Below are 25,674 nucleotides of genomic sequence, written 5' to 3' on the forward strand. Positions count from 1 at the left end.
TCTTGGCAAACACAGGAATTCTAGCTTTTTATGCAGAATCGGAATCAATCTCTCCCTTAAAGTCAGGATTTCCCAAGTAATGGAAATTGCAGCTCCCAGCCAACTCTGCTCAGGATGTAGTCTGTGTTAATTATTCATCAGAGTCAGATATAATAGGAGATAACTTAGAGGAAATCTGGGATAACACCACTGCTTTGAAGTTGTCCCATCCCCAGGCTGCCCGGGGCAAAGGGGGATCCCGGCTCGTGGGGCCCGGGGACGGACGGGCTGGCAGAGGGGGCGGTGGGGGACGGACCCTGTGGGGCTGGAGGATGCTGTAGCTCTGCGTGCGTCCACAGAGACCCAGTCTGAATACTGCAAAACTCTGACGTGGGCTGAAGAGCCCAACAGCTCGTCGTGGCTCTTGGCTCATCCTTGCAAAGGTTCAGCCTGCGGCTGCTAAAGCAATAATGGGGCTGCTGCTGCCAGAAGCCAGAATTGGCTTTCCTTTGCTTCGTTTAGCAAAATACTGAAATCCTTATAGAGTGTGCGTGCATACGAGTGAGGTAGCAACAGTCGGTGCCATTTGCTCAGGGGACCCCCAGGGAGGGTGTGTGTGGTGGTTGCTCACCTCAGCTGAACGCTGCCTGGTGATGGGGAGCACGCGGGAGGCACCCACCATCTCAGCGTGCTCGTCCTGCTCCAGTCAGAAGAGGCAGTGGCACGAATTTATTTTCAGCATTTCTGGAAAAATTGCTGCTGGAGAGGGAAAACATGGAGGAGGATAGGAGTAAAGCCCAGGGCCCCCCTGGTACCACGTCAAGGGGTTGTTGCTGAGTCAGCTGCGTGGGGACTGGGGGTGGCTTCTGCTGAGGAGACATGGTGGTTTGATACAGGCCCTGTGGAAAGAGAGCTGTTTCCTTGGTCCAAAACTTGCTGCCTCTACATTCCTGACCATCTAGCCATTTTGAAGGAAGCTAATTTTATTTTATGGTGAGCACTGAGACATTTGGGTTTGTTCCTTTCAAGCGCCCAGATCTTGGAGTCCTGTTGCTACATCAGCATCTCAGCTGCTGTATAAAACCAGTGACCTTCCCAGGTCCTTGGGATAACAAAGTGAATACATGTTATTTTATACAGTTTTCCAGAAATCTTACTGCATTGTTACCTCAGAAAAACCACAGTTATTTTGGGATTCGAGACACCTTTGAACATCTACCATGCAGCCCTGTGGCAACCTGTAGCCCTGGGGGAGACCTACATTAGGGAGGAAATGTGTTTCATCCTCAGTTTAAGCTCTGAGTGTTTTTATCTAGAAGGAACAGAGTTGCCTTATTGCCCCAGGATGGGGCAGGAGAGCACCGAGGGACAGCTTGGTGCAGCCTGGAGGCAAAAGCATGGGTGGGACTCTTTTCTCCAGCCTCCTGCCTGATCTCTGCAGGGGCAGGGAACCTGTGCTGGGGCAGCAAACACTGCTGTAAAGCCATGATGTCCCCAGGGTCTCGTCCCACCTTTGCCTGGGAGCTGCTGCTATCAGATTCACCCACTTGTAAGTGATTCCTCGTCCAGGAGTGATAATTGCATGAGAACTTTTCTGATAACTCCACATCAAACTTGTATTCACCTTGAAAAAATAGCATCTTCTGCATCAGCAGTATCTTCCCAAAAACGTTTCAAGGAGGAAAACAACTTCAGGTTTCTAATGAAGGTCTCCAACATCAGCTGAGCAGGTTTTATTTTCATTTTTCTTCTCCACAAAAGTTTCCATGGTGTCTAAAAGCTGTTTTCTGACAAAAAAGGTTTTGATGGAAAATATTTTACTAAATCTATTTGAAGCTGATACAAAGTGTTGCCAAGAAAGAGGGAATGAGTACTTCTGCTGTGGCAACTACTGGGCACATTAAAGAAAATATCACCCGACTTCCCAGAGCCTCAGAAGGGTGGTTGGGTGGTCCTGGTGCTGGGGCTAATAAATAAATCTTCTTCACTCAGTCAGAATATAGCCTTCAAACTGGGGTGAAGCTTTCTAAATATCGTTTGGCATGTTTTCTTTAAAGGAAGGAAGGATCTTAATTCCAGCATTCCAACCCAAAATAGATGTCTCTAAGAATAGCCCTTCCCCATGGCGGGGCAGGATGCTGTCAGGAGGAAAAAAAGGGTCGGGGGAAACGAGAAGTGCTTTCCCTAAATAGCCAGGCTGTGATTGCGAAGTGATGGGTTTCAACTCTGACCACGGGTGATCGCCCCTGGAGCATTCAGCCCCACTGGGGTGGCTCAGAGCTGCCGATGGCCCCTGGGACCAGGGATCAGAGCGGCTCATGGCTCCTTGGGTCGGTGGAGCTGTTCCTCAGAGACCTGCCGGCCGCCCTGCAGTGGATGTGTGTTGGCGTCCTCCACCCCGCTGCCATGGGAGCCCATTGCGCCGCCGGGGAGGGCGCGTGCCCGCAGTGCTGCGTCCCGGCGCAAGGAGAGTCTGTCCTGGCAGAGAGGAGCGAAGGCATCCCATGGAAGAAATGAGGTTGGGCGGCGTGACCGGCGCGTCTCTTCCACCGTGAGTTACCCTGTGATCAGGTGCTACCAAGCTGGAAGGCTTTTGTGAGTGGCTGTGCATGTCTGGGCTAGGGAGGACTCTTGTTCCAGTCTCTTTTGGTTTAAAAAGTGCAATGCTGGAGAACCCCCAGTCCCATGAAGTTCAACAAGAGATTGGATGGATGGAGTTTGTATTCCTACCCCCTCTTCCCTAGAAAATATAGCTTTGCATCATTTGAACAGTTTTGACTTTAATATTCCCCTTTTGGGGTCACATTTTCTGTGCAAATATAAGGTTTAGAGAGGACTCTTGGAGTGAGAAATAAGTTTCTCCTATAGACTTATGACACCAGGAATTGTGGCTTTAAGAAAAATACTAATTTTCATGGAAGTCCTAATGAAACAATAAAAACTGACAGCACAGGCAGGTCCTTCCGCCCTCATTTCCTTTCTTTCAATGCTGGCAGCGGAATTTAAATCTCCCAAGTTATAAACAGTCTCAGATGCTGAGAGCTTAATATCTCCTGGAGGTGCAAGCTGTGCCTTCCCAGTTCCCATACATCATACCTGTTCCTGGCACACCCCACCAGTAGCTGTGTTTGAAGCTTTTCTCTGTGCAACATTGGTGTCAAGTTCGAATTGAGCTTTCCCCCAGAAGTCAATGACTGGACTCAGGTGATACTCTAAATAGCATAAGTTTTTCAGGACCATATGTTAGACCTTAAATATCACGATGGTGGCTTTACAGAATTGCATCTTTAGTTTAAAAATAACATTTTTGGGGCTGCCATGTGCCTGGTGGAGGGTGTCATTTGTCCCAGTTCATGTCTAGGGCAAGTGTCTCCATGCGAGCTGGTTGTGCAGACTCCCCTGGCACTCAGTGGGCAGAAGAAGATGATTTAGGGGCAGAATCATTCCCTGCCACAATGGTATTAAAGGTATAAGAAAGTGAATGAACTGCCTCTCCTTTTATAGCCCAGCTTTACAACTGAGATGATTTATGTATTCAGGTGGGTTTAAAAAATGTTGGCCTAAAACCAGGCAAAACCCGCTGGGTTTGGCCAATTACTCACTTTGTATTTTGGGCCCTTCTCAAATAAAACTCAAGGTGGGTGTAACGAAACCACAAAAACCCAAATCTGAAAGATAGCTTTGCACGAAACCCTGAAAAGCCCTGAGGAGCTGAATCTCACGGTCCGGAAAGAGAGAAAAATAATAAGGTGGAAAAATGTGAGCTCCACCAGGCTGCAAACCTGAAACTCTTTGGTGCTTGTTTGTGAAAAATCAAGCCAAGGAGCTGAGCTCCTGCCAGAATTTCTACTGCGGGAAGGGCTGGTCCAGCCTGAGCTGCCTCCTTCCTGCTGCTCACACACTCCAAGGAATAAACCCTCTGCAGAGATAAGAGAGGAAGAAACCTTTCTGCCGACATATGGCTTCAAACACCTCTGCGAGTCCACGCCGTGTGCCCGTCAGCGGAGGAGGTCCAACCTCCAACAGTGGATCCTGGGGCTGCAGCTCTGCTCCGTGTGGATGCAAAGGTCTCACTTCAGTGATACAAATGGTCCTTTGGGGCATCTTTGCTCAGGGTGCCGGTGCTGAGTGTGATGCCAGCCGGGGTTTCCTGTGCCAAAGGAATAAGTGCTATCCTGGAAACTCTGCTGGGACACATGGAAGATGCGGAGGCGATTGGTGACATCCAGCATGGCTTGATTAAGTGCAAATTGTGCCTGACAAATTTGGTGGCCTTCTACGATGGGGTCACAGTGCTGGTGGACAAGGGAAGAGCAACCAATGTCATCTACCTGGACTTGTGCAAAGCATTTGACACCGTCCCACACGACATCCTTGTGATGGAGGGACCACTCGGTGGATAAGGAATTGGCTGGATGGTTGCACTCAGAGTTGCGGTCAATGGCTCCATGTCCAAGGGGAGAGCAGTGATGAGTGGCATCCTCAGGGGTTGGGACTGGTGCTGTTTAACGTCTTTGTTGGTGACATGGACAGTGGGATCGAGGCACCCTCAGCAAGTTCACTGATGACACCGAGCTGGGTGGTGCGGTCGACACGCTGGAGGGAAGGGATGTGCCATCCAGAGGGACCTGGACAGGCTGGAGACATGGACCTGTGCAAACCTCATGGAGTGCAACAAGGCCAAGTGCAAGGTCCTGCCCATGGGTCGGGGCAATCCCAAGCACAGACACAGGCTGGGTGATGAGTGGATTGAGAGCAGCCCCAAGGAGAAGGACTTGGGGGGGATTAGTGGATGGAAAACTGACTGTGAGCCAGCAATGTGTGCTCACAGCCCAGAAAGCCAACCGTGTCCTGGGCTGCATCAAGAGCAGTGTGGGCAGCAGGGCGGGGGAGGGGATTCTCCCCCTCTACTCTGCTCTCACGAGACCCCTCTGCAGTGCTGGGTCCAGCTCTGGGGCATCAACATCAGAAGGACACGGACCTGCTCGAGTGGGTCCAGAGGAGACCACAAAAATGCTCAGGGGCTGGAGCACCTCCCCTGTGGTGGCTGAGAGAGTTGGGGGGGTTCAGCTGGAGAAGGGAAGGCTCTGGAGAGATCTTAGAGTGGCCTTTCACTAGAGAAAGGGAGCTTCTAAGAAAGGTGGAGAGAGAGGTTTTACCAGGATCTGTAGCAACAGGACAAGAGGCAACTGTTTTAAGATGAAAGAGGATAGGTTTAGACTGGACATAAGGAAGAAATATTTTACAATGGGGGTGGTGAGGCCCTTGCCCAGAGAAGCTGTATCTGCCCCCTCCCTGGCAGGGTTCAAGGCCAGGTTGGACGGGGCTTTGGGCAACCTGGGCTAGTGGAAGGTGTCCCTGCCCATGGCAGGGGGTTGGAACTAGATGATCTTTAAGGTCCCTTCCAACCCAAACCATTCTATGAGTCTATGATTGTGGCAGCTAAAGGTTTTTGATCCACGTGATGCTCCTGGTCTTGTTTTCAGACCCAGCTGCTTGTTTGGGAAAACAAGGACATGAAAGTGCCAGGTTTGATCCTTTGATTTTTTTCCCCCTTCTTTTCTGTTTTTTTGTAGAATCATCTTCAGATCAGACAGTTTTATCTCTACATTTCTCCCTTGCAGATCCCCCAGGAGATAAAAAAAAAAACCAGGGCCAGCACATGCAGTCAGAGGGAGCAGAGCCATAGGGCAGAGTGGCCATGGCACAACACCCAGCTCTTGCTGTCATCAAGTCACCCACAATTTATTTTTCCCCTGCTCTGAGCCCAGGTTTTGTTCACTCATGCCTCTGTTGTACTCAGGAATCACTCTGCCCTCCTGAGCTCCTGAAAACATCCCTCCTCACCCCCTCAAGGTGGGGTGATGTGATGCTCGTGGTCTCCAGCCTCACACAAGCCCATCTGCACGTAGAGCTGTAGCCTACAAAGCAATAGATAAATTGTTTATTTCCCTATATTTGTGCCTCTTTTCCTTATATTTTGTCCCTGAAAGTGGGTGTGAAGGGCTTCTCTAAACAAAGCACATGACCCCGCACTCCTGCAGTGGGTTTTTATAGCTATTTGGTTTAGAATAAACATTTTTTTTGCTCTAGCCTGGAAGTCTTTTTTTAAGGAGTCGCTGCCCATAGCTCCATCCCCAGCAGATCCTGCTGCTAAGCTAATATCCCTGGAAACCTCCCGCAGCTCTTGCTGGCCTCAGATGAGCAGTGGCCCCACTGAAAGCCCTGAGTTTGGTTACGGCTTTCTCAGGTGTTGCTGATCCCTGTAGGTGCTCCGGCTCCTCTAGGTGGTGATTGCAGATAGACAGGGCAAGCACATCGCAAAATCATTTCTCAGCAAAGGGTGTGAGAATGGAGATTTCCTGGCATAGTTTTCTGGCTGCCATGATTTATTGCAAACCTCTTCTGGTTATTATTTGCATTGTTACGTTTATCTGGTTTTATCTATTTTCTTTGTTCTAAGGTGAAATCAGGGTGTTTTGTTTTGCTTCGTATGACTGATGGGTGAGGGTAGATTGTGTCTGCCTCGGGCTCACCAGCACCAGGGTCCCTCCTGCCCACCCTCAGGTTTATTTGTGTGATAAGTTTCTGAGCGCAGGATATCTCTGTCTAACTTTCTTTCTGAGCACTGTTGGTAACGCTGGGAAAGCCCAGCTTGTCTCTCAGCTCACAGGAAAAGCTGCCGTGGAGTGGGTGCAAAACAACAAGCCAGAGGTCACAGGATGCTCTTGTTAACATCAGTTATTGGTGTCTTGCTACTTGGAGAGACTTGTGTCTCTGTTACTGCTGCGTGGTGTCAGGCAGAAAGTATTCATGTGCAGTTTTTTAATACAGGTTAGGAAAAACAACTGTTTAAGTACAGAATGGGTGATGTCTGCCACAAGTCCCAGCTTGCAAATCTCTGTTTAGCTGAGCAGCAAGGACTGAAGGACCTGTGCTGAGGCTCCAGCACCAGAATTGGAGCCTGTCTCCATGAGGATCCCCTCATGACTGCCCCGTGGTGTGCAGATACCTGGTACAGGTCCGTCTGCCTTGGGGAGGTACCTGGAGGAAGGGCCTTTGAGGCCATTGTGGATCTTTTCATGCACCAGCCAGCTGTTTGAAGGAATTCACCCTGGGTCAGACCCCTGGTACTGGGTTTTGCAGAACTCCCTGCAGCAGAACAAATCCTACAGCCCAGCAGAGACGTGGCTCCGGGGGATTTGTGGAGATAAGGAGTCCTGTCCTCGAGTTGGTGATGCCTGTTTGGGCTCCATCTCTGGGGAGGCTGCTTATTCCCTGACTGCTTTTCACCACTCTCCGTGTCCCAGGACTGATGTGAGCATTTGTGCTTTGTATTACAGTTGTGTAAGGCAAGATTCAGGGAGAAGCCATGGGGTTTAGAGGAGAACTGAGAGGCTGGCACATCACTTTTGGGAATGCAGTCAAAGTCCCAGCTGGCGACTCAAAACCCCAAACCAAAAAGGCCTGTAGGTGCCTTTTGGAGTGATCCTTTATTAAGGGTTCAGCGTGCAGAGACCCCAATGACTTTCATCCTCTTGCCTATTAATCTGAGCACCATTCACCTCTCCAAAACATTCCAGAATTAACTTTTTTTCTGAAGGCTGCTCAGGATACAATCAGAAAACACCTTTTAGCTTGAACTGCTTGAAAATATTTGCCACTTGCAGTGGAAGAAACCCATTGATTCAACCCTGCTTTTCTGTTTTCTTTAGCAGGCACTGTGTACTCCATCTGTGTAAGTGGACCACAGTGTTCCAAGGATAAAAATTACATGTAATATGAGATAAAGAATCAGGCAAAATATTTATATAATGAAATCTTAATGATAGTTCTAAAGGTCTGCGGGAGGGCATGGCAGAAAAGAAACACTCCTTTTGCTGGCTTGTCACAGGGGGGACAGATGCACAGACACATTCACAGGAGTAGGAAAAATGGGGCTTTATTAGGAGAATTGATCTGCCCTTTCTAGCAAAAAAAATCTACCAAATGGTACCATGTGATTTACAGGATCTAATCTGATCACAGCTGTCTTAATTATTTGTCAGCTCTGCATGGAAATGGTTTCCCTTTGTTTTGAAGTAGTAAACATCCTCCGTAATCCTCAAACCTCAGCGGCTGCTAATGTATGGAAACCAGAGAGCGATGCTGACCTAAACCACCGAGGGCTCCGAGCGTCACAGGCTGCAGCTGGGAGTGGATCCAAATTCATCCCATACTTCACTGGCGGATCCATCTCTGGCATCCTGGCTGGGGCTGGGACAGCTCTAAGGGCCAGTCACAAATGTGGCAAGAAAGCCAAATTTTCTGAGAGGAAAAGACAATTCAGATTCAGGCTCCAATTCCAGCCCAATATTTGGCCAGGCAAGGCAGGCTGCTTGGTTGTCCTTATCCAGCAACTAAATGTAGCTGGAGTTTTTCATATTACATATCAAAACATCTCTTTAATACATGCACTTTATGCTCATCAGAGCTTTCAGTGGCCAAATCTGATAAAAGGAAATTTCATCTGGAGTTAATCTCTTGAGTGACCCTGAATAATAAGTGATACTGAAATATGGAATTATTACTTCATTTTTAGCAGAAGTAGCTCAGTAGGTGATCTCTTTGCGGAAATGTTAAAATCAGTCAAGCACAGTTTGGGTGGCGTTTTAAAGTAACTTGTAGTCACAAGCACTTAGTGTGTTTTGTGTGTATGTTAGGGACAGACCAGCCCAGGCTGCCTGTATCTTGGAGAAGTCAAACAAGAGCAGCTGGTACCTAAATTGGTGTGTTCTGGCTGCGGCCCTCTGAGACGCCCTGTGCAGATGTATGGGGATAGAGCAGAGGAGGTGTTCCCTCTGCTTTGTCTCATCTGCATACTCAAGCCTGGTTGTATCCTAAATTCAGTGAGGGAGAGGGCACAGGAGAAAGGATGGGGCAAGCACTGGCCAACTTGTCCCCCTGGTCTGGGGGAAGTCAGGTCACCGCACACCCATGTCTCATTTTGTTTATGAACAGTATTTTTTCCCTGAGCTGTCTGTATTTTTCCCAGTCTGGCTGTACCACGTGTATCACAGTGGAGCCTTGCCCACAGCTCAGCTGCAGGGTACTGCTGCTGCAGAAGCAGAACAGACATGCTCGGGAGCTTCAATGCCACACTGCAGCCCTTCCTGCAGGGAGCATTTGCTGCATTTGCTGCATGTTTATTGAGGAAACTGTGCACTGGGAGGTGTTTTTCTTCCCCCTGAGGTGGACAAGTGCGATCTCAGTGGGGAAGGGTATTGCAGACCCCTCCAGTGCCCTGCTAGCACCACGCCGTGCTGATGGAGGTGCTGCATGGACCTTTCTCTTCTGGAGCTCCAGCAACTGCAGGAGTATCTGATCTGTTGGGATTATTTGATATTGTTTCCCCATGTAGGCAAGCCCAACAGCCCAGGAATCAGGGGCTTTTCTGCAGCAAAGACTCCTCTCCAGTCATGTCCTGAGCAGCAGCAAAAGACAAGCAGGGGTTTGTGCCACGGGACGGTGCAGAGACACATCCCTCCTTCGTGAAAGTTTACTGCCACAGGGAAGAGGGTTTTTATGACCATGGAAAGAGCACCCTGGCAGTGCTGCAAGGGGAGCTGAAAAGTGAGGAGAGAGATGGGTTTTTTTTCTTTCTTTTTAAAATTAATTTCCATGAAGGCTGGATTTTTTTCCAGACAAGCTTTCTGGGCATTTCCACAACGGGACTGCATTCAGCCCTCGTTATTTCCTGAGGAGGCAGAAGCTGAGGTCGTTCCTATCGGCTCTGCAGACTTTGTGATCCTTTTGCTGCTTGTGTAGTAGCCTGGATATGATGACAGAGAAAAAAAAAAATACAATAACTGTCCCCTCCCCTTTCCAACCCAAGCCCTTGCCAAAGCAATAAAAAACTTTAAACAATAGCCAGTCATGACATAAACCAGTCCTTGAGCAGCCTGCCAAAATTCACCTCAAGAAAGTAGGTCCAAAAATAAACACTAACCTATAAAAAGCTCCACAGACTTCAAGATAGTCTTCCCGTTGTGCTAATTGCTTTCACATCTGGCTCAGAAATGAGAAGTGTATACGAGTATGGAGAGGCCACCAATAACTCACTTCAGCTAAGCGCAAAAGCATGTGCGTAGCATCAATCATGTGAGCCATCTATTTGTACTCAGCAGTTCTCAGATGCTGGGGCTCAGTTTTAAGCTTGTGTTTAAATTGCACTGAAGTAACGGGGCCAGTCGTGATGTTAATAAACAGCACATGGGTAAACGCTTTCACGGGTGGGATATTTCAAGGCGAATATAGAGAAACTGGTTTCATTTCCCTTTTTCCCCCTCCATCAGTTATCGGACCACAGTGCCATCAGCTGTGAAGTTTTTGCCTGGCCTCCTCCTTGGAAAGAAGTCAGCCCCCAGGGTAGCTGGAAGGTTGCACCTTCGAGAAATCAAGGGCTATGGCAAGATGGGGCATAAAAAGGAAAACTATCTGGGGACGGTGTCATAAGACTTTTTCTGTATGCCAAGGAGGTGACCCCAAAATGTGACCTTGCGTGAACATGTTTGGACGAACAAAACTCCCGTCAGCTCCTGGCAGGTCCCAGGGAGCCAGAGATGCGGTGGGATGCTCTGCATCCTCTGCTCTGGTCACGTTCACCTTGTTTCATGGCAATGTCTAGACCTTTTAGGTGACTGTGAATCCATGGGTGTGCATAGGGCTGTCTCCTACTTGCCTGTACAATTGCTTACTTCCTATTTGTTTGTGTAGCTGATTGAATTTTATGGTGTGAACACTCCTTTGCTTGCTGGATGCAATTTAAAGGACGCCTTCCTCACAGCCGTGGACTTTGTGGTAAGGCCAATCTAGAGAGCAAAATCCAGACCCCTCCACAAGCTGGTGGTGTATTGAAGTGGCTACAGGGAGGCTTTCCCTGAAATCACTGGGTTTTATTTCCAATAGTTCCTTGGGCACCGCTGAGAACATCACCACTAAATTATTAAATTTTCTGAGATCACGACTGCTGTGATTACATGAGTTATCTGTGTCTTAACCTTGTGGATGTGCAGAGCAGCCTGCCCTGAGCATCTGTGGTTTGGTGGTTGTGACTCATCACGAGAGCTCAAGGAGGGATTTGTAATGATTTATTCATGACACATTTATTGTTTGGAAAGCTCAATCAAACGCTACTATGGTTAGACTGAATAATTCATCTGCCAGTCTACTTTTTCATCTTTTCATTGGTTTCTCTCTTCGTTAAGAGCCTCGTTTTCGGAGGTGAAGATCACCTTAGTTTAGAGGCAATTTTGCATGCTTGGTATCTTTGGAAACCAAAACTTCAAGGGTAGATTTTCAGTAGGTCTGGCCTTGCTGAAGGACTAAGTGTGTTTTTGAGAGAGACCGGGTTCATCTGCCCCTAGTCAGTTAGACGTCCAAGTCTGCATATTGCTCTGTGCATCTCTCCTGGAACACTGGAGAAATGCAACTTCCTTTGCACCGTTTGCCTAATCCTAAAATCCTAAAAAGGAGAATTATTTAGGTTGCAATGACTAGACTTAGGTGACTCCCGTTCAGTGTGTCCCCCATGGGCCAAACTGGGGCAAGTGGGCTCCTATTACATGTCACATGTGAGCTCCAGGGCAGTTTTGTGTGAGGACAGACGTATGTCAGTGTAAAATGGCATTTGCATCTCCACACAGAGGGTCTCGCTGGTTTAACTCCATCATTTTCCCAGTGCCTTTGAGAAATTTGGTAAAATGTCTTCCTATAGCTGATCCCTCAGCTCTGAGGCAGGGCTGGAGGTGGGATGTGCTCGCTCTGTCAGGATGAGGGTACGAGAGGGGCAGGAATGGCCACCCCTGCCCTTGCACCAGGGAAATGAGGGGGTGGTGGGCAGGACAGGGCAGAGGTTTTGCTTTGCCTTCCCTCGCTGCAGCCTGCCCATGTCCACTTGCAGTTGGCTCAAACATATCCCCTGAGTTTATTGGTAGTAAAGTCAGGGTGGAAAAGGAGATGTGAACTTCGGCAGAAAATGCAGCTTCTGGGAAAACAATCACTAACCCCCTCAAGAATGTTAAAAAAAAAAAAAACAACCTGCACATGAAACACATACATAAGGAATAATTCACTTAGGTAACTCACTGATGGATGCAAAATATTTGGGCTGTTGCTCGTGCCTCTTTCAGGGCAACAGGATACATACACAACACTTCCACCTCAGAGAAAGGAAAGGTTTCACAACACACATTTTAAACAGTTTTTTCTATAGATAGCTTCTGTGTCAGAACTGAGCGCGGGATGGGACTGCACATACTGATGTGCTGACAACACGAGGTGGTTTCTCAAGCCTTCGCCAACACGTGAAGGCTGTCCCGGCTGCATTGCAGCATTCGTTGACTCTGGACTGATTCTTCTCTACCTTATGCTATATTTATTCAAGTACAGGCTCATGGACGTCACAGAGGTCATCCCACCTTAAACCAGAGCAAGGGGGAGGAATCAGGTCCTGCTGGGGCAACCTGTTGGTGGGACTGTGTTTTTGTAGCCACTTAAGGACACCGAGGACGTGACTCCAATTAACCACAAATTTGAATTTGATTGCCCCTTGTTTATATGTGGATATTTGCCCTGTTGAGGCTCAGCTGTCTATCTGCAGAGTGCAGGAGAGTGCCTGCCAGCAGACTGGGGAGCTGGGTTTTCTAAGAAGTCCAACCAGCAGGATGGTGGCACTTCCAGGTGCTGCACAGGGCTGTGGAGGAGCCGGCACAAACACTCGAGCTTCTCCAAAATGGGAGAAGGACACAAGTTCTTCAAGGGGCTGTCGGCAGATGAAAGGAGAGGCCCAGATGATCTCCAGTGGCTGCCCATATCCAAATCTGGCCAACCTTCTCAGCCTCCTCCACCTCTCCTCTGCTTCTCCTCCAGGTTTGCTGTCTGACCCCTCAGCCCTCCTCCTGCCAGTCCCAGACTCTGGTGTGGCAGTGGGGAGCTCAGAGATGGCTACAACCATCTTTTTCTCTGCCCATGTGCAGAGATAAAAGCAGCAGAGGCCTCACCTCGAGAGTTTTTGCCCCTCTGTGCTCTACATTCAACTCATCATTTTCACCAGAACATGGGAAACCCAGTAAAACCCTGGAAAGTCTCATGTGTGTCCCAACCAGATGGAATGTCCTGCAGGACCATGCCCATGGCTTGGGCATGAAATAAAAAAAAATAATAATCTTGAAGCCTGTCTGAATCCCTAAAGTTAGCCCTGAGGCAGAGGGGAGCATGCACTGCCTGTGAGCATCCTTGTATTTAGTATGACAGCACAGGATGCACCACACACAGTTTAATTTTTTTTTTTTTAATTGTGAATGAATTAGTGGGAATTTTGAAAATTACTCTACTATTGAATAGACAATTGATCTCTTTTAGACAGGTACAGTGTTTCTAGGAGAGTGAGGAACATTCAAAAGTGGTGTAAAACTGTGACTGGGCAATGTTATGGGTACATGTAAACTCATGATGGGTATTATAAAAGACCTGGATCTGGTATTTTCAGAAGGGTGCTTATGATCCAGTGTAATGCTGTATTAATAGACAGAAAAAATGTAGAGCTGCGACAGAAAGATTGACAGGTTTTGGCAGTAGATTTTGTACTCAGGTATCTAAATGTATCCCTTGAAATTCCAGTTTAGTCAACTAGGCACACCTGGGCTGACGTGCTGAAAATTGGCACCCCTGCTTCATCAGCCTCACATTTTCACCCTTGTTTTTTGATTATGAGGCTAAAATGATCAAGGCTTCAGGACAAACTGTGTTCTCACGTGTCTGTCAAAACTGGATATGCCCCACCAGAACCAGGACTGGTAGTTTTGTAATTTTAGTGAATTTGCTGCTGTTGCAGTTGTAGTCACAATTAAGGAACACAGTTTAATTACTTGAATAAATGGAGGTGATGTGAACACTCTACTTAATTTGGTGTGGTACCCAGAGCACGAGGGATTTGGGGACCACTTACTGTGTGCAGCTGATAACTTCTTTCTTGAGAGTCACTTAGCTTGTGAATTTGATGGTTTTACCCATGTCAGTCCTCCTCTTATTATTAGCCCTTCATTTGAAAAGCCACTCCAGACGCTACAGTGGGACCAAAGCTTCATTCATTTTGATGTCCCCAGCTGTCCCTCTGCATCGCGGTGTTGCGGGTCCTTCCCCAGAAGGTGCTGCTCTGTGTGCTTTGCAGAGCACCCGTGAGCCATTTACAATATTACCTAATTATTATTGCTTAATTTAGTAAATACTTCAAAAATCATGTGGTTGCCTACAACAATTAGTGGTGGCCCTCACAGTGCAGTGATTCATCTGAACAAAATTAGCTCTGGGCTAATGAGTGAGAGAGGGTAGATGGAGGGTGGGAGCATGCAAGGACCAGAGAGCAGGGCTGGTCCGAGGGTGTGTGCATGTCCTGTTGAGGGGCGGAACTTGGATTGCTTTAGTTGAAATTATTTGATCTGGTTTAGCTATAGAAAAGCAACTTGTATGCTGAACTTTTTATTTAGGTTTGATTAAGTTGATTCTTCACCCGGCTAAAGCAAGACGTGTGTTTAAAGTGAAATCAAAGTGTGCTAAACTTTGTATTCACAAAACAGTTTGAGTTATTTTTTATGTCAGGTCTTTGGCAAGAGAAGCACGGCTTTCTCGTGGAGGCCAGCTCTGTGCGTGTGTGCACACGAGAGCAGGAGTGCTGGGGCAGGGTGTCACTGTGCTCAGGAGAAGCTGTGAAACGTTCTGTTAGAGTCTCAGTCCCCTCAGGCAGGACGTGACACCCAATAGCTGGGAGAATGAGAGGAAACTGAAAAAGGCTTATTGAGAAGGCAGAAGGATCAGCTTGAGTGTTTGATGAGCCATCCACGTAGCTCACAGTTAGTCTAAAGCAGTAAAAAGAAGCAAATGAAAATGTTTCCTATGGATAAAGTGGGACAGAGAGGTCCTCACAGCAGATCTGATGGGTGTTCTCAAAAGCTGGAAAGAAACCTCCTTGGGTTAGGCGGCGTGGCTGTGCTAATCGTCACCAGCACTACTGGGCTCCTCCTGTTTCAGTGCCTTTTCTCAGGGTAAAGCCTGAAATAAATGGGGAAGGACCCCAGAAAACTTTCCTGATGTCCCGATGGTGCTGTGTGAGGCTGTGCCATGGTGGGGCTCCTGGGGACACTGTGCTTCTCCTCACCTGGGGTGCCAGCACCCCCACCCTGGGGCACCTGCCCACCCCAGAAAAGCCTCTGCTTGGCCACGGGCTGGCCCAAGAGCACCAGTGCTGGCACCGGGTTGCCCAGTGAGGGCACTGGTTTGTCCATCAGTTGTACTGGTTTGCCCAGGGGTGGCACTAGGATGCCCAAGGGACTACTGGGTTGCCTATTGATGGCACCGGAGGTTGTTCAGAGATGGGATCGAGCTGCCCAGCAAAGGCACTATGTTGCACAGAGTCAGCACTGTGGCCCTGGGTTGCCCAGTGGCTGCATCAGGTTGCCATAGCAGCTGCTGGGAGTTGCTGGGGCAGAACCCTGTCACTGAGCACCCTGCGCCTGTGGCAACGTTCTCCTGGTGCTGCGTCACTGATGGCACCACAGATGCTGCAGCACCTGGCAGTGCTGCCACTGAGCCCAACAGCCCAGCGGTGAGTGCAGCCCCCCCGGGCACCCCCAAACCCTGGAGTACACCCCGCACGCGGGGTGAGCATGTGCTTTAACTGAGAGGGGAGGACTAAAAAAGCAAGCCTTTCTCCTAATCCCTCCCAATATCTCTTCTATTGTCCAAATGTACCCAAACTAGGTGGTTGGCAGCTCCCAGCATGTATCCATGTTCGGGGGTGGTACAAAGTGTCACACTGGGATGGTTTGTCCCTTTTAAATACAGAGGCATTTGTTTCAGCTGGAAATGCAGGGAAAAGTAACCTGGGTCCATTCCCAAGGTTTTTTCCTCCCTTTCTTAAACGTGTGTCTGTCAGTATCTGAAAGGGAATAATTTATTTGCAGGGGTGGGAGCCAGGGAAGCTGTCTCCCACCCTCTGAATGCTGTTTCTCAGGTATAAATAAGTGGCACAGAGCTAGGGAAAGTGCAGTCGTTTCTCCCTAGCAGGGACAAAAGGCCTGAAGTGACTGGTTTGTGGGAACCAACACACACAGTGGTTTTTGTTGGACCTGAGCACAGACATTTCGTCCTCGGTTCTGCCAAACTGGCTCAGAGGGTCGTGTTTGTGAAAGTGCTTTTGCTAAATTTGAGGGTGTGAGTTCCCCGCTGCTGATCCCACAGCCTCTTCAGCCAGGCTGGATCCTGGGGCGAGACTCGGTGCCCGCAGCAATGCTGCTCTCAAGTCAGGTACCGGGGCAGCCCATGCCAGCATGGCCAAAATTGGGCAAGGCTTGAAAATACAGTCCTCAAAGTTCAATGATTTCCCAGCTGCAGGCTGTGCGCTTTTCCCCTCTGACTCATCCCTATTTTTCTTCAATTTGCCCTAGCTAAAGGACCTGTTCCTCTCCTGCATTTGCCATTCGTTTATTTAATAGCTGTATTTTGAGACACATCTGAATGGAACAAACCGTTACAGGCATCAGTGTTGCGAAAAGTCTCTCGGGTCACCTGTCCCCATAGTGGATGTTGGCAGACGTGCTGTTTAATGAGTTGTGTTGTCTGCTCGTCACCTGGTGTGAACGGGCATGGCTCCAAGAGAGTCAAGGGCACTACCGAGGGTTACCATGGGTGTACAGTAACAGCAGCACACAGGCAGAGCCTGCCTGTCTCTCTGCCTCTCCCATCTACCACCTTTTAAGCTTTCCAGTAGGAAAGCATGAGTCCTTGGTCCTGTTCTTGTGCAGAAAGCGGCATTTTTTGTTGCAGAGGTGTCTAAAATGAAAGAAACCCTCTTTCCCAAGGTTTTAATGATTTTAAAAATAAGCCAGTCCTCTCAGCTTGCCCTCACATGCAAAGCGAACCGAGTAGCCCAGGAGGAGCAATTAAACCTATACCCATGAGATTGCTTCTGTGGATGCTTTGTTCTAGAATAAAAGCAAGTTTATTTCATGTAAACATCCCATTTTTAAAGGAATGGAGTTGATTTCATGCTGTAACAAATCGGATTTAGCACATGCTTCATGTCCATCCAGGGATCTTGTTGTAGTGTCCCCATCTTTCACTGGGGCTCTGAGCCCAGCTGGGAGCAGTGGGGACGGGATGGTGTTAGGGGAAGGGCACATCCCTGCAACACGGCAGGTGGCTACAGCAGCTCTAGGGACTTATTCTGCCAGTGGGTGACACCTGTAACCACATAAGAACTTCATACCGAGCACAGCATGCCCTCCCGAGTGTTTGTCCTTGGATTAGGGGTATTAGGTACAGTTGGTGGCCCCCTGCATTGTATTTCTGATAATAATTGACTGATAACCTCTGTCTGAAAAGAACAATAGCACCCAGAATGCCACAAGCAGTTATTGGTAGCAAATCTTCCTGTGTGACCATTCCTCCTAGGGTTACTGGAAGGCTGGTGTTTACAGGCTCTTCTGAAAAAACTTTGTGGGATATTTCCTTTACAAGCAGTTTATATTACATTGGGTGAGCCATAGACATTTTCTTCCTTCACAAGTCTAGAGATGGCTGTTCATTTTAGGTTGAAATAGGTGTGTGTGTGTGGTGCATCAAATTTGGATATAGTCCTGCAAAGTTCAGCTCACCTGCAGACTCCTCACTTGAGCATGTAATGTAAGTGAAGATAGAGATGATGAGGATGGAGTCCCTTGCCTGAAAATAACACTGGGTTGGTAGCAGCTGTGTGTCCAGAGCTATCAGTCCTGTAATGGAACTTTTAAAGAGAAAATTACATCTGGAGTGCTGTAAGATCAGCAGATACACCGGCCAAAAGAAACAAATGAACAGCAGAGAATCAGCAATTACAGTTTCACTGGATTGACAGATTTAAGGAAAACGAAGGCATAATATCTGTCATTCTCCTTAGCAGCCATGATTTGTTTCTCTCCTCATTTCAAGACCTGACACTAGATACTAACAACAAAGTCAAATCCTTATATATACAAATGCTTGGGGTATGTTGCCAGAAGGGATTTGCTCTCAAGAGTTTTAGGCCCGTACAGGCAATGTGTGGGTGCTGTGTGCATCGCTGTTTGTGTTATAAGTTGTGTGTGTTGCTGTAAGAAGTATCGCAAGTGCAGGAGCTTAATGAGTGAGGTCGTTTTCTTCTGTCTCCTTTGTGCAGGACACATACCTGAATAGAAGAGTTCAAGAATGGAGCTGTTTGGCTCTCCCCTAACTGCAACATATGCCCATCCAAGATCAACACCTACCAAGTTTCTGCCTCCTATCAGCACCATGGCTTCAAGCTATAAGAACCATTTTCCTTACAACCCCTTGCCTCAGAGCTTCAGCCTCCCCTGGCTGCCCAGCACCTACTATAAAACAGCTGCCATCAACCCAAATTTGGCTCCCTTTTCCAGACTCTCCCAGGGGTTAACCCCTAGCAAGATGCTTGATTTTGTTTCCAACAGAACAAGAGTCTTCACCCGATACACCCCTGATGACTGGTACAGGTCCAACATGACCAACTACAAAGAGTCGGAGACTTCCCGGCGCAATGCAGAGCGTCTGAGAATTGATACCTCCTGCATGATGCAGGATAAATATCAGCAGACAAAGAAGACCCAACTAGAAAGCACCAAAAACCTGGGAGAACGTGTCAATGATATAGAATTTTGGAAGTCAGAGCTCTGCCGTGAGCTAGATGAGATGATTGGGGAGACCAACGCACTCACAGACATGAAGAAACGACTGGAGAGAGCCTTGGCTGAGACAGAGGCCCCTCTCCAGGTAAGCACCCTGTCCAGAGGGCTGCAAGCTGTAGCCTGCTGCTGAAACATCTGCTGCCCTTCAGATGTCTAATTAAGTTTCATTACAGCTTTGTAACGTCTAGAAAGTTTTTATTAAGAGACCATTAGCTGGGTTAGTAGTAAACAAATCCCGTGCTATCTGCTGCATCCCCTATCAGCGTATACTGAGCACATCAGAACAGTATTTGCTTAACCAAATATTTTTATAAGCAGTATATCCAGAACGCTGGGTTGGGAGACAAAAGCCCATGTCTTACGATGAGGCTCTGGTGAGGTCAGCATCAAGCCTGACACAGGTCCCTGCTGCGGTTGTACCGGGAACATGTGTGTTCCCTCATGTTGATTTAATGCTGATGTTGCAGCTTGGTTGCTTGTTGTCAGCTAAACCAGCTGCCCTGGGCACTATTTTCCCCTGCTGTCACCTCTGCGCCCACTTACAATTTCTTTTCTCATCTTACTTGATGTGGGGACCATCCCTGTTGCATGGCATGTCCCCAACAGGTCTCTCAGGAGTGCTTGCTTCACCGGGAGAAGAGGATGGGCATCGACCTCGTCCGTGATGATGTGGAGAACCAGCTCTTCACAGTACGTCTGACAAAGCCGGTCACATATAAAAGTTATTTGTACCTAAACTATCCTAAATATGTTTTTCAGCCCTGTTCCCTCATGGGCTCCTTAGTGCTGGTGAGGTGCTAAACTTTCCAAACCTCACAGAGCAGCATGCCCATGTGGTGTGGGTAAGACTTGCCCTTACAGAGAGAGGACTAGCTGAAAACCAGCTGTGTGTGTGTGTAGCATATCAGGGTCCTCTGTCTCTCTTCAAGGTGTTTGTGAGACTGTCCTGCCTTTCAGAGCCCTGCCAGAACAGGGTCTACATGCATCTATGCCACATACATACGATAGATGTATCTCTATATCACATACATATATCTATCTATATAGTACACACATATGCACACACAGATATGGAGAAGGCAGTGTGTGCCCAACAGCTTGTCTGTTTTTTTCCAATTGTATTAGTTGATCTAATAAAAGATATTACATCTACCCGCAGCTTTGCTTTACGCAGAGCAGCGTGGCCACAGTAGGACTGCTGCTATGTGTACTTGGGCAATGTATTTTGTAGAAATCATAAAAACGTGCACTCCTGCCTGCCTTTATATAGTCTGCTTTAAATTATGAATAAAAAGCAAACACGATGTGAGTTGGCTCAGGAGATGGGATCCTAAGGCAGGGTACAGCAAAATCCAATCACTGCAAAGGCATCGCAAAACTGGGAAGGAGATTGCAGCCCTTGGGACTGTGAAGCCACTGCTCTGTTAGAAGATTTTTTCTTATGAGTCAGGCTGTAAAAAATTAAAATATTAGTTTAAAGGTCATGAGATTTTAGGAAAATAATCAGAGCTGGCATCTCCATAATGGCATTTTGGATTTTATGTGTTTGGGACACATTTAGGCCATGCTTTTCAGCTGGCTCCTGCAGAACAAGAGCACTTAAAAATGACTGATTTTGGAGCACTAATCACCTGCCTCTAGTAGCTGGGGTTTCACAAATGCAACAGATTAGTGCTGAAGTCAAGTGAGCTGAGAGCAACACATGCCTTCCTCCAGTGGAGCTGAATGTTTCTTAGAAATGTCTGGAGATTTACTCCAAAGTAAAGTCCATCTCCTCTTGTCCCATATGGATGGGATTTCTCCTGGGGAGGGAAACATTTGGGAGGAGAAAGGGCAGGTGCCGATTGGGGATGGGGATGTGTCGTGCTGCTGGCCCAGGGAACCACTATGCCTGTTCCTATCAGGTCAGGATCTGTCCCTGTTTCCCATAGTGGAGCTAACCAGCACTTGGCGTTGATGTCAGGATGGAAAAAACCCTTGGCAACTCACCCTGAAAGCAAAGTCAGAGGCCGTGGCTGTGGCCACAGCACCCTCCTGTCCCCGCGTGGTCACTGAGCGGGGGCTCAGCTGCACAAGTGAGTGCACTGGGGCTGGGGGGCTCTCTCTCCGTGCCCTGCCTGTTTGCTCTGGGCAGAAAGACAAGTAGGAAAGTTCTTGCTGTGTGCAGGGTTGGAGAGGCCAGACAGGATGAGCGTGACCAAGACAATTGAGCATGGATGCTGATAGGGTCGTGCTTTGCCTTTGCCCAGGAAGTCGACACCATCAGGTCCTGCCAGAAGAGGATGCAGCAGTACCTGGATAAGGCGAAAGACCAGCTCGTGTAAGGAGGAGCTCCTTATCTCCTGCTGCAGGGCCGATGCACATTCCCAGTTGAAATGTGACCCCTCGGCAGACCTCCACCTCTCCCCACACCCCGCAGGTGTAAAACCTGGGCAGGCTCCATGGGAAGTGGGCACTGATGCTCGTGGGAGTATGGAGCTGCCCAGACGGGAGCTCTGGGGAAGCGGGATGGGGAGGAAACCGTCCCACCCATGCGCCCCCGCTGATGGCTGTCATTTGGGTGTTGAAGGTCCAACAGGGCGGCCCAGCACGAGATGGAGAAGGACCTGGCCAACAAGCAGGCAGCTCACCGCATCGATGACAAGTGCCACCACCTGAGGAACACCTCCAATGACATCAGCTACTACCGAGGGGTGGAGCGGGTTGATGCCACGTGAGTGCACACGAGTGCCGAGCTGTCTCCCAGCTGGATGCCCAACATCCAGGGAGTGAAAGCGAATCCCACCTAATTAAACATTATATCAGCGTTCTGAGATCAGCCTGAAAATGAATTCAGTCCAGCACCTCTGCACAGCTCATTAAGTTTATGCATATTTTCAAAGATGTGTCAGTGCTTGCCTGAGTGCTCTTCATTGACGTAAAGTCTAGGGGGTTCACCCCTGCATGGAGAGGGCCTGTCAGGGAGCCGAAATGACACATAAGATAAAGAAATAGAGAGCGTGGTCCTGGAATAGAGTTCAGCTGCTTTTGGGTGCCAGGAATTTGGCTTTGGCCATGTAAATGAAGTAAATGAATGGTGACCTAAACCAGCACCCGCAGAGATATGCCCTAGGTGGCAAAGGGCTGAGGGAATAAGTCTGCTGCTCACACAAATGCATGCAGTTGATGGAGGGGCATAGATTGATTCAATTTTTCTAATGTTTGAATAATTATTCACAGTAGAGCTCAGACATATTTAGACCGGCAAATGAATTGCAAAGGATTGACGCTAAAATTCAGAGTGGGGTAAAATGTGCCGAGGATCAGCATGTTTTAAATGGGGCTTATGTGGTATTTAAGTCTTTTGTTGACCTTGTTCTGGACTACTGCACAAGCGTGAACTTCATCCTGAATGCACAGACAGGGAATTGAATATTATCTAATGTTTGTTCACTTTAGTATGAAACTGAGATAAGTTATGAGCAAAATGAATTGACTGCAATCTGGATGTTGTTGTGAAGCTGGAAATCACTTGGCACTTAAATGCCTTGAACGTGTAAATATGAGGTCTGATTAAAATCTCTATTTTTCTGGGGGAATCTTTTGTTTGTCTGAGCTTTCGTAAGTATCATAGTTGTCTTCATGGACATGTCATCATTTGATAAGTATTGTTGAACAAATGGTATCCATATGTTTCACTTTCATGTGGTCAAATTAAGAGCATAGATTTAATCTACATTTAATCCATGCTGCTCCCTGGCAGGGTCTATGCCTGCCCACGGCCAGCTTAAGCAGCATGGGTTTACCAGGGGACTCTTCTTACCCCCCACCCCAGGATCTCAGTGCCGGAGTCATGGGCCAAGTTCACAGACAACAACATCCTCCGCTCCCAGAGAGAACGGGCAGCCTCCACCAAACTGCGGGACAACATCAAAAACCTGCTGGTGGTGACGGCCAACGAGATGTGGCACCAGTTCAACACGGTGAATGTCGCCTTCACTAACCGCATCACTGAGACAGCTGACGCCAAGAGCGAGATTCGGACCCACCTGGCCAAGGTAGCCTGAACCCCTCCCTTTTGGTGTGACACCATCACCTAGTGACACCACCCTCCACATAGGCCTGGCCCAAGAAGAGGAATGGTCACAGAATCACAGAATTGTCTAGGTTGGAAAAGACCTTGAAGATCATCCAGTCCAACCATCAACCCAACATTAACAGTTCCCAACTCCACCAGATCCCTCAGCATTAAGTTGACCCAACTCTTCAACCCCCCCAGGGATGGGGACTCCCCTCCTGCCCTGGGCAGCCCATTCCAACACCCAAAAACCCCTTCTGGAAAGAAATGCTTCCTAATATCTAGTCTAAACCTTCCCTGGTGCAACTTGAGGACATTCCCTCTTGTTCTATCACTTTTTAATTGGTTAAAGAGACTCATTACCACAAGAACCTGGTTATAGTATAGTATCATTTGCTGTTTGGAACTCTAGGTATTGGGGGCTTTCTTCTTGGAGCAGGATGAATTGGCACAGTAACTTCCATCTCATGGGATGCTCTATTTTGCTCGTGCATCCTAGCTGACAGCCTGGCAACACAGGGATTTCCAGCAGAAAATGCCAACGCTGGTTGCATCTCCTGGTAGTTACTTCAGAAGCTCTGGCTGCCCTGCAGAAAATCTTTGCTGGGCCTCTGCTGGGGTCCTGCTGGGGGATTTTCAGGCTCGCTTCTCCTCCAAGGATGTGCTTTCAGTCTGAGCACTCTGCTTGCGGTGTGGTTATCCATGTATTTCCTGCATTGCTCTGCCAAGCAGAGGAAGTGGAGACCAGTCATGGGCACTTGGCTTCAACCAGTGGGTCTCATGGAAAGCTTCCTGAAAAGTGCTCAACAGAGTATTGATTAACTGAGCAGAGACTGAGCTTGCAGCACGGTGGGCTGATGCCACATCCTTAAATGAAGATCCATTAAAAACATTCCCTCTATTAGTTGCTATTGATGTATGATCAGTTCCTGCAAGCAGTAATTTTGGAAAGCTGGTAATTCAATAGATCCATCACTGCTCTAAAACCTCCTCCGATGTGACAGCAACAGCAAAGAGAGGCTTTTCCCTGAAGAGAAGTCTCTGCTGGATCTGTGCCTCGATATGTGGCAGAGTGACAGTGGTCTGAGCCCAGGGTCTGCTTAGTGAACTTGTTTTTTCTGCACTTGAATAGGAGAAAAGGGAAATGATGTGGTCACTTGAGAACATGTTTTTTAATTTATGCATGTGTTTCTTTTTCACACCAGACACTGCAGGAAATCTTCCAGATGGAGATGAACATAGAAGCCATCCGAAAAGCCATTAGGGACAAAGGGCCTCTGTTAAAAGTGGCTCAGACCCGGCTGGATGAGCGCACACGGAGACCAAACATGGAGCTGTGCCGGGACGCTGCCCAGCTCCGGTAAGGCAGGAGCAAGGGATGAGGATTCACCAGTGGTAGCACTCAGGAGCATCACTGGATGGCAAAATTGATCTTGTTTTTTTTTTCTAAATGCTCCTTCCATAAGTGCACGGATATAATCAAAATCAAAGAGCAGGTATCCCAGCCTCTGAGTGCTGGGAGAGCTCTGCACCCATGAAGGAGGTTGTACACCATGGCTGGGTGCAGCCTGATGCCACCCTGTGAGGGGCTGGATTTTTCCCACTTGGGTAAACCTCATCTTCTCTCTTGTCTGCTTCCTGGCAGTTGGATGGGCTCAGTTTTGAAGGATAAACCCTTTACTCTCTGCCAGGCTCGTGCTGAGAGCTCTTAGTTCATTCCTTTTGGGTAACTGCAAGAAAGGGTGCACCATATGGCACAGCAGTAAGGGCTGTCCTGTCCTCCCCTCCTCTGGGGACACTGGGAATCCTTTCAAGGACACAGTGAGCTCTTTGGGATTGCATCCCAGGGAGTTGTGGAGGGGCAGCAACCCCTGCAAGGGACCCCAAATCTCACAGCTCCTCCTGGGAGCCCTCTGGACATGACTCCATGTGAAACCTTTTAAAAGCAGTTTAAACCCAGCCCCAGAGCCTGTTCAGCATCTCACATGCCTTTTTTTTTTTTTTTTTTTCCATCCTCCACTTGTTTCACATTCACTTTTAGCTTCTCCCAGCTGTCCTGTTTTGCTGTGTGTGCATCTGTGGGTGTGGAGAGGGCCCCTGCACAGGGAAATCCAGGAGGGTGAACCAACAAACCCACAAAACCAAACAGGAACAGGAAGCCACGGCTTCTCATCCTTCTTCTCGGTGGTACAAGCTGCTCTGGCAGACGTGGCGGTGCTTTGCCAAAGTCTCAGAGCAAACTTAACCATGCCTCCTGCTGAGGTCCGGAGGAGCTCTTCCCTCAGCTTTCCCCAGCATCTGCCAGAAATGTGGGGGTCCGAGTCAGTCTGAACACTCTGAAAGGGGCCCATCAGCAACACTGTCCTAGAAACCACCCCCATGGTGGGACTGTTCATGAGGGCTTTCTTGCTGTTTTCCAGCCTTGTCAATGAGGTCTATGAAATTGATGAGACGATCCAGAGCCTTCAGCAGCGGCTGAGAGACGCTGAGGACACGCTGCAAGTGCTGTTTCGTGCCAAGTCGGTCTTGGAGCATGACCTGACCATCAAAGCCAACTCACTCTTCATCGACCAGGAGAAGTGCATGGGGATGCGCAAGACCTTTCCCAGCACTGTGCGGCTGCTGGGCTACGTTTAAGCTGGGCTCAGCTGAACTCGTGGTATCTGTTGTGGGTGGTATTCCCAGTTTTGCTAGGATGCATTCCCAGTTTTGCTTTGAAAATACAGGATTAGATCTTAACTTCCTGATGAAAGCCCTGAGTGGAAATTAAATGATCACTTTGTGTGTTACATGGTCTACCAGGATTTTTTTTTTCCCTTTGTTTTTTCTCTTTCCACTGCTCTTTCTCAGTGTGCTAGAAAGTAGGTGAAAATATCCCCTGTGCGC

The 25,674-nt window shown here is 48.3% G+C and overlaps 1 protein-coding gene across 2 annotated transcripts in view; it reads left to right on the top strand.

The window, feature by feature from the left end:
- TEKT3 (tektin 3) overlaps positions 1-25,425 on the top strand; it is a 64,443-nt gene extending 39,018 nt beyond the window's left edge. The window contains exons 1-8 of one of the 2 annotated variants that reach the window (XM_074921775.1): positions 2,457-2,530; positions 18,209-18,816; positions 19,338-19,421; positions 20,981-21,051; positions 21,301-21,444; positions 22,546-22,768; positions 23,994-24,148; positions 25,209-25,425. In XM_074921775.1, coding sequence (XP_074777876.1) covers positions 18,238-18,816; positions 19,338-19,421; positions 20,981-21,051; positions 21,301-21,444; positions 22,546-22,768; positions 23,994-24,148; positions 25,209-25,425 — 1,473 coding nt within the window. In that variant the 5' untranslated portion in view covers positions 2,457-2,530; positions 18,209-18,237. Of the gene's footprint in view, positions 1-2,456; positions 2,531-18,208; positions 18,817-19,337; positions 19,422-20,980; positions 21,052-21,300; positions 21,445-22,545; positions 22,769-23,993; positions 24,149-25,208 lie in introns of those variants that run through there. The other variant, XM_074921774.1, reaches the window with a different exon arrangement.
- Positions 25,426-25,674: the final 249 nt, after the last annotated feature.

The sequence above is a fragment of the Athene noctua genome, chromosome 18 (assembly GCF_965140245.1).
Source record: "Athene noctua chromosome 18, bAthNoc1.hap1.1, whole genome shotgun sequence".
In the NCBI taxonomy this organism is placed as follows: domain Eukaryota; kingdom Metazoa; phylum Chordata; class Aves; order Strigiformes; family Strigidae; genus Athene; species Athene noctua.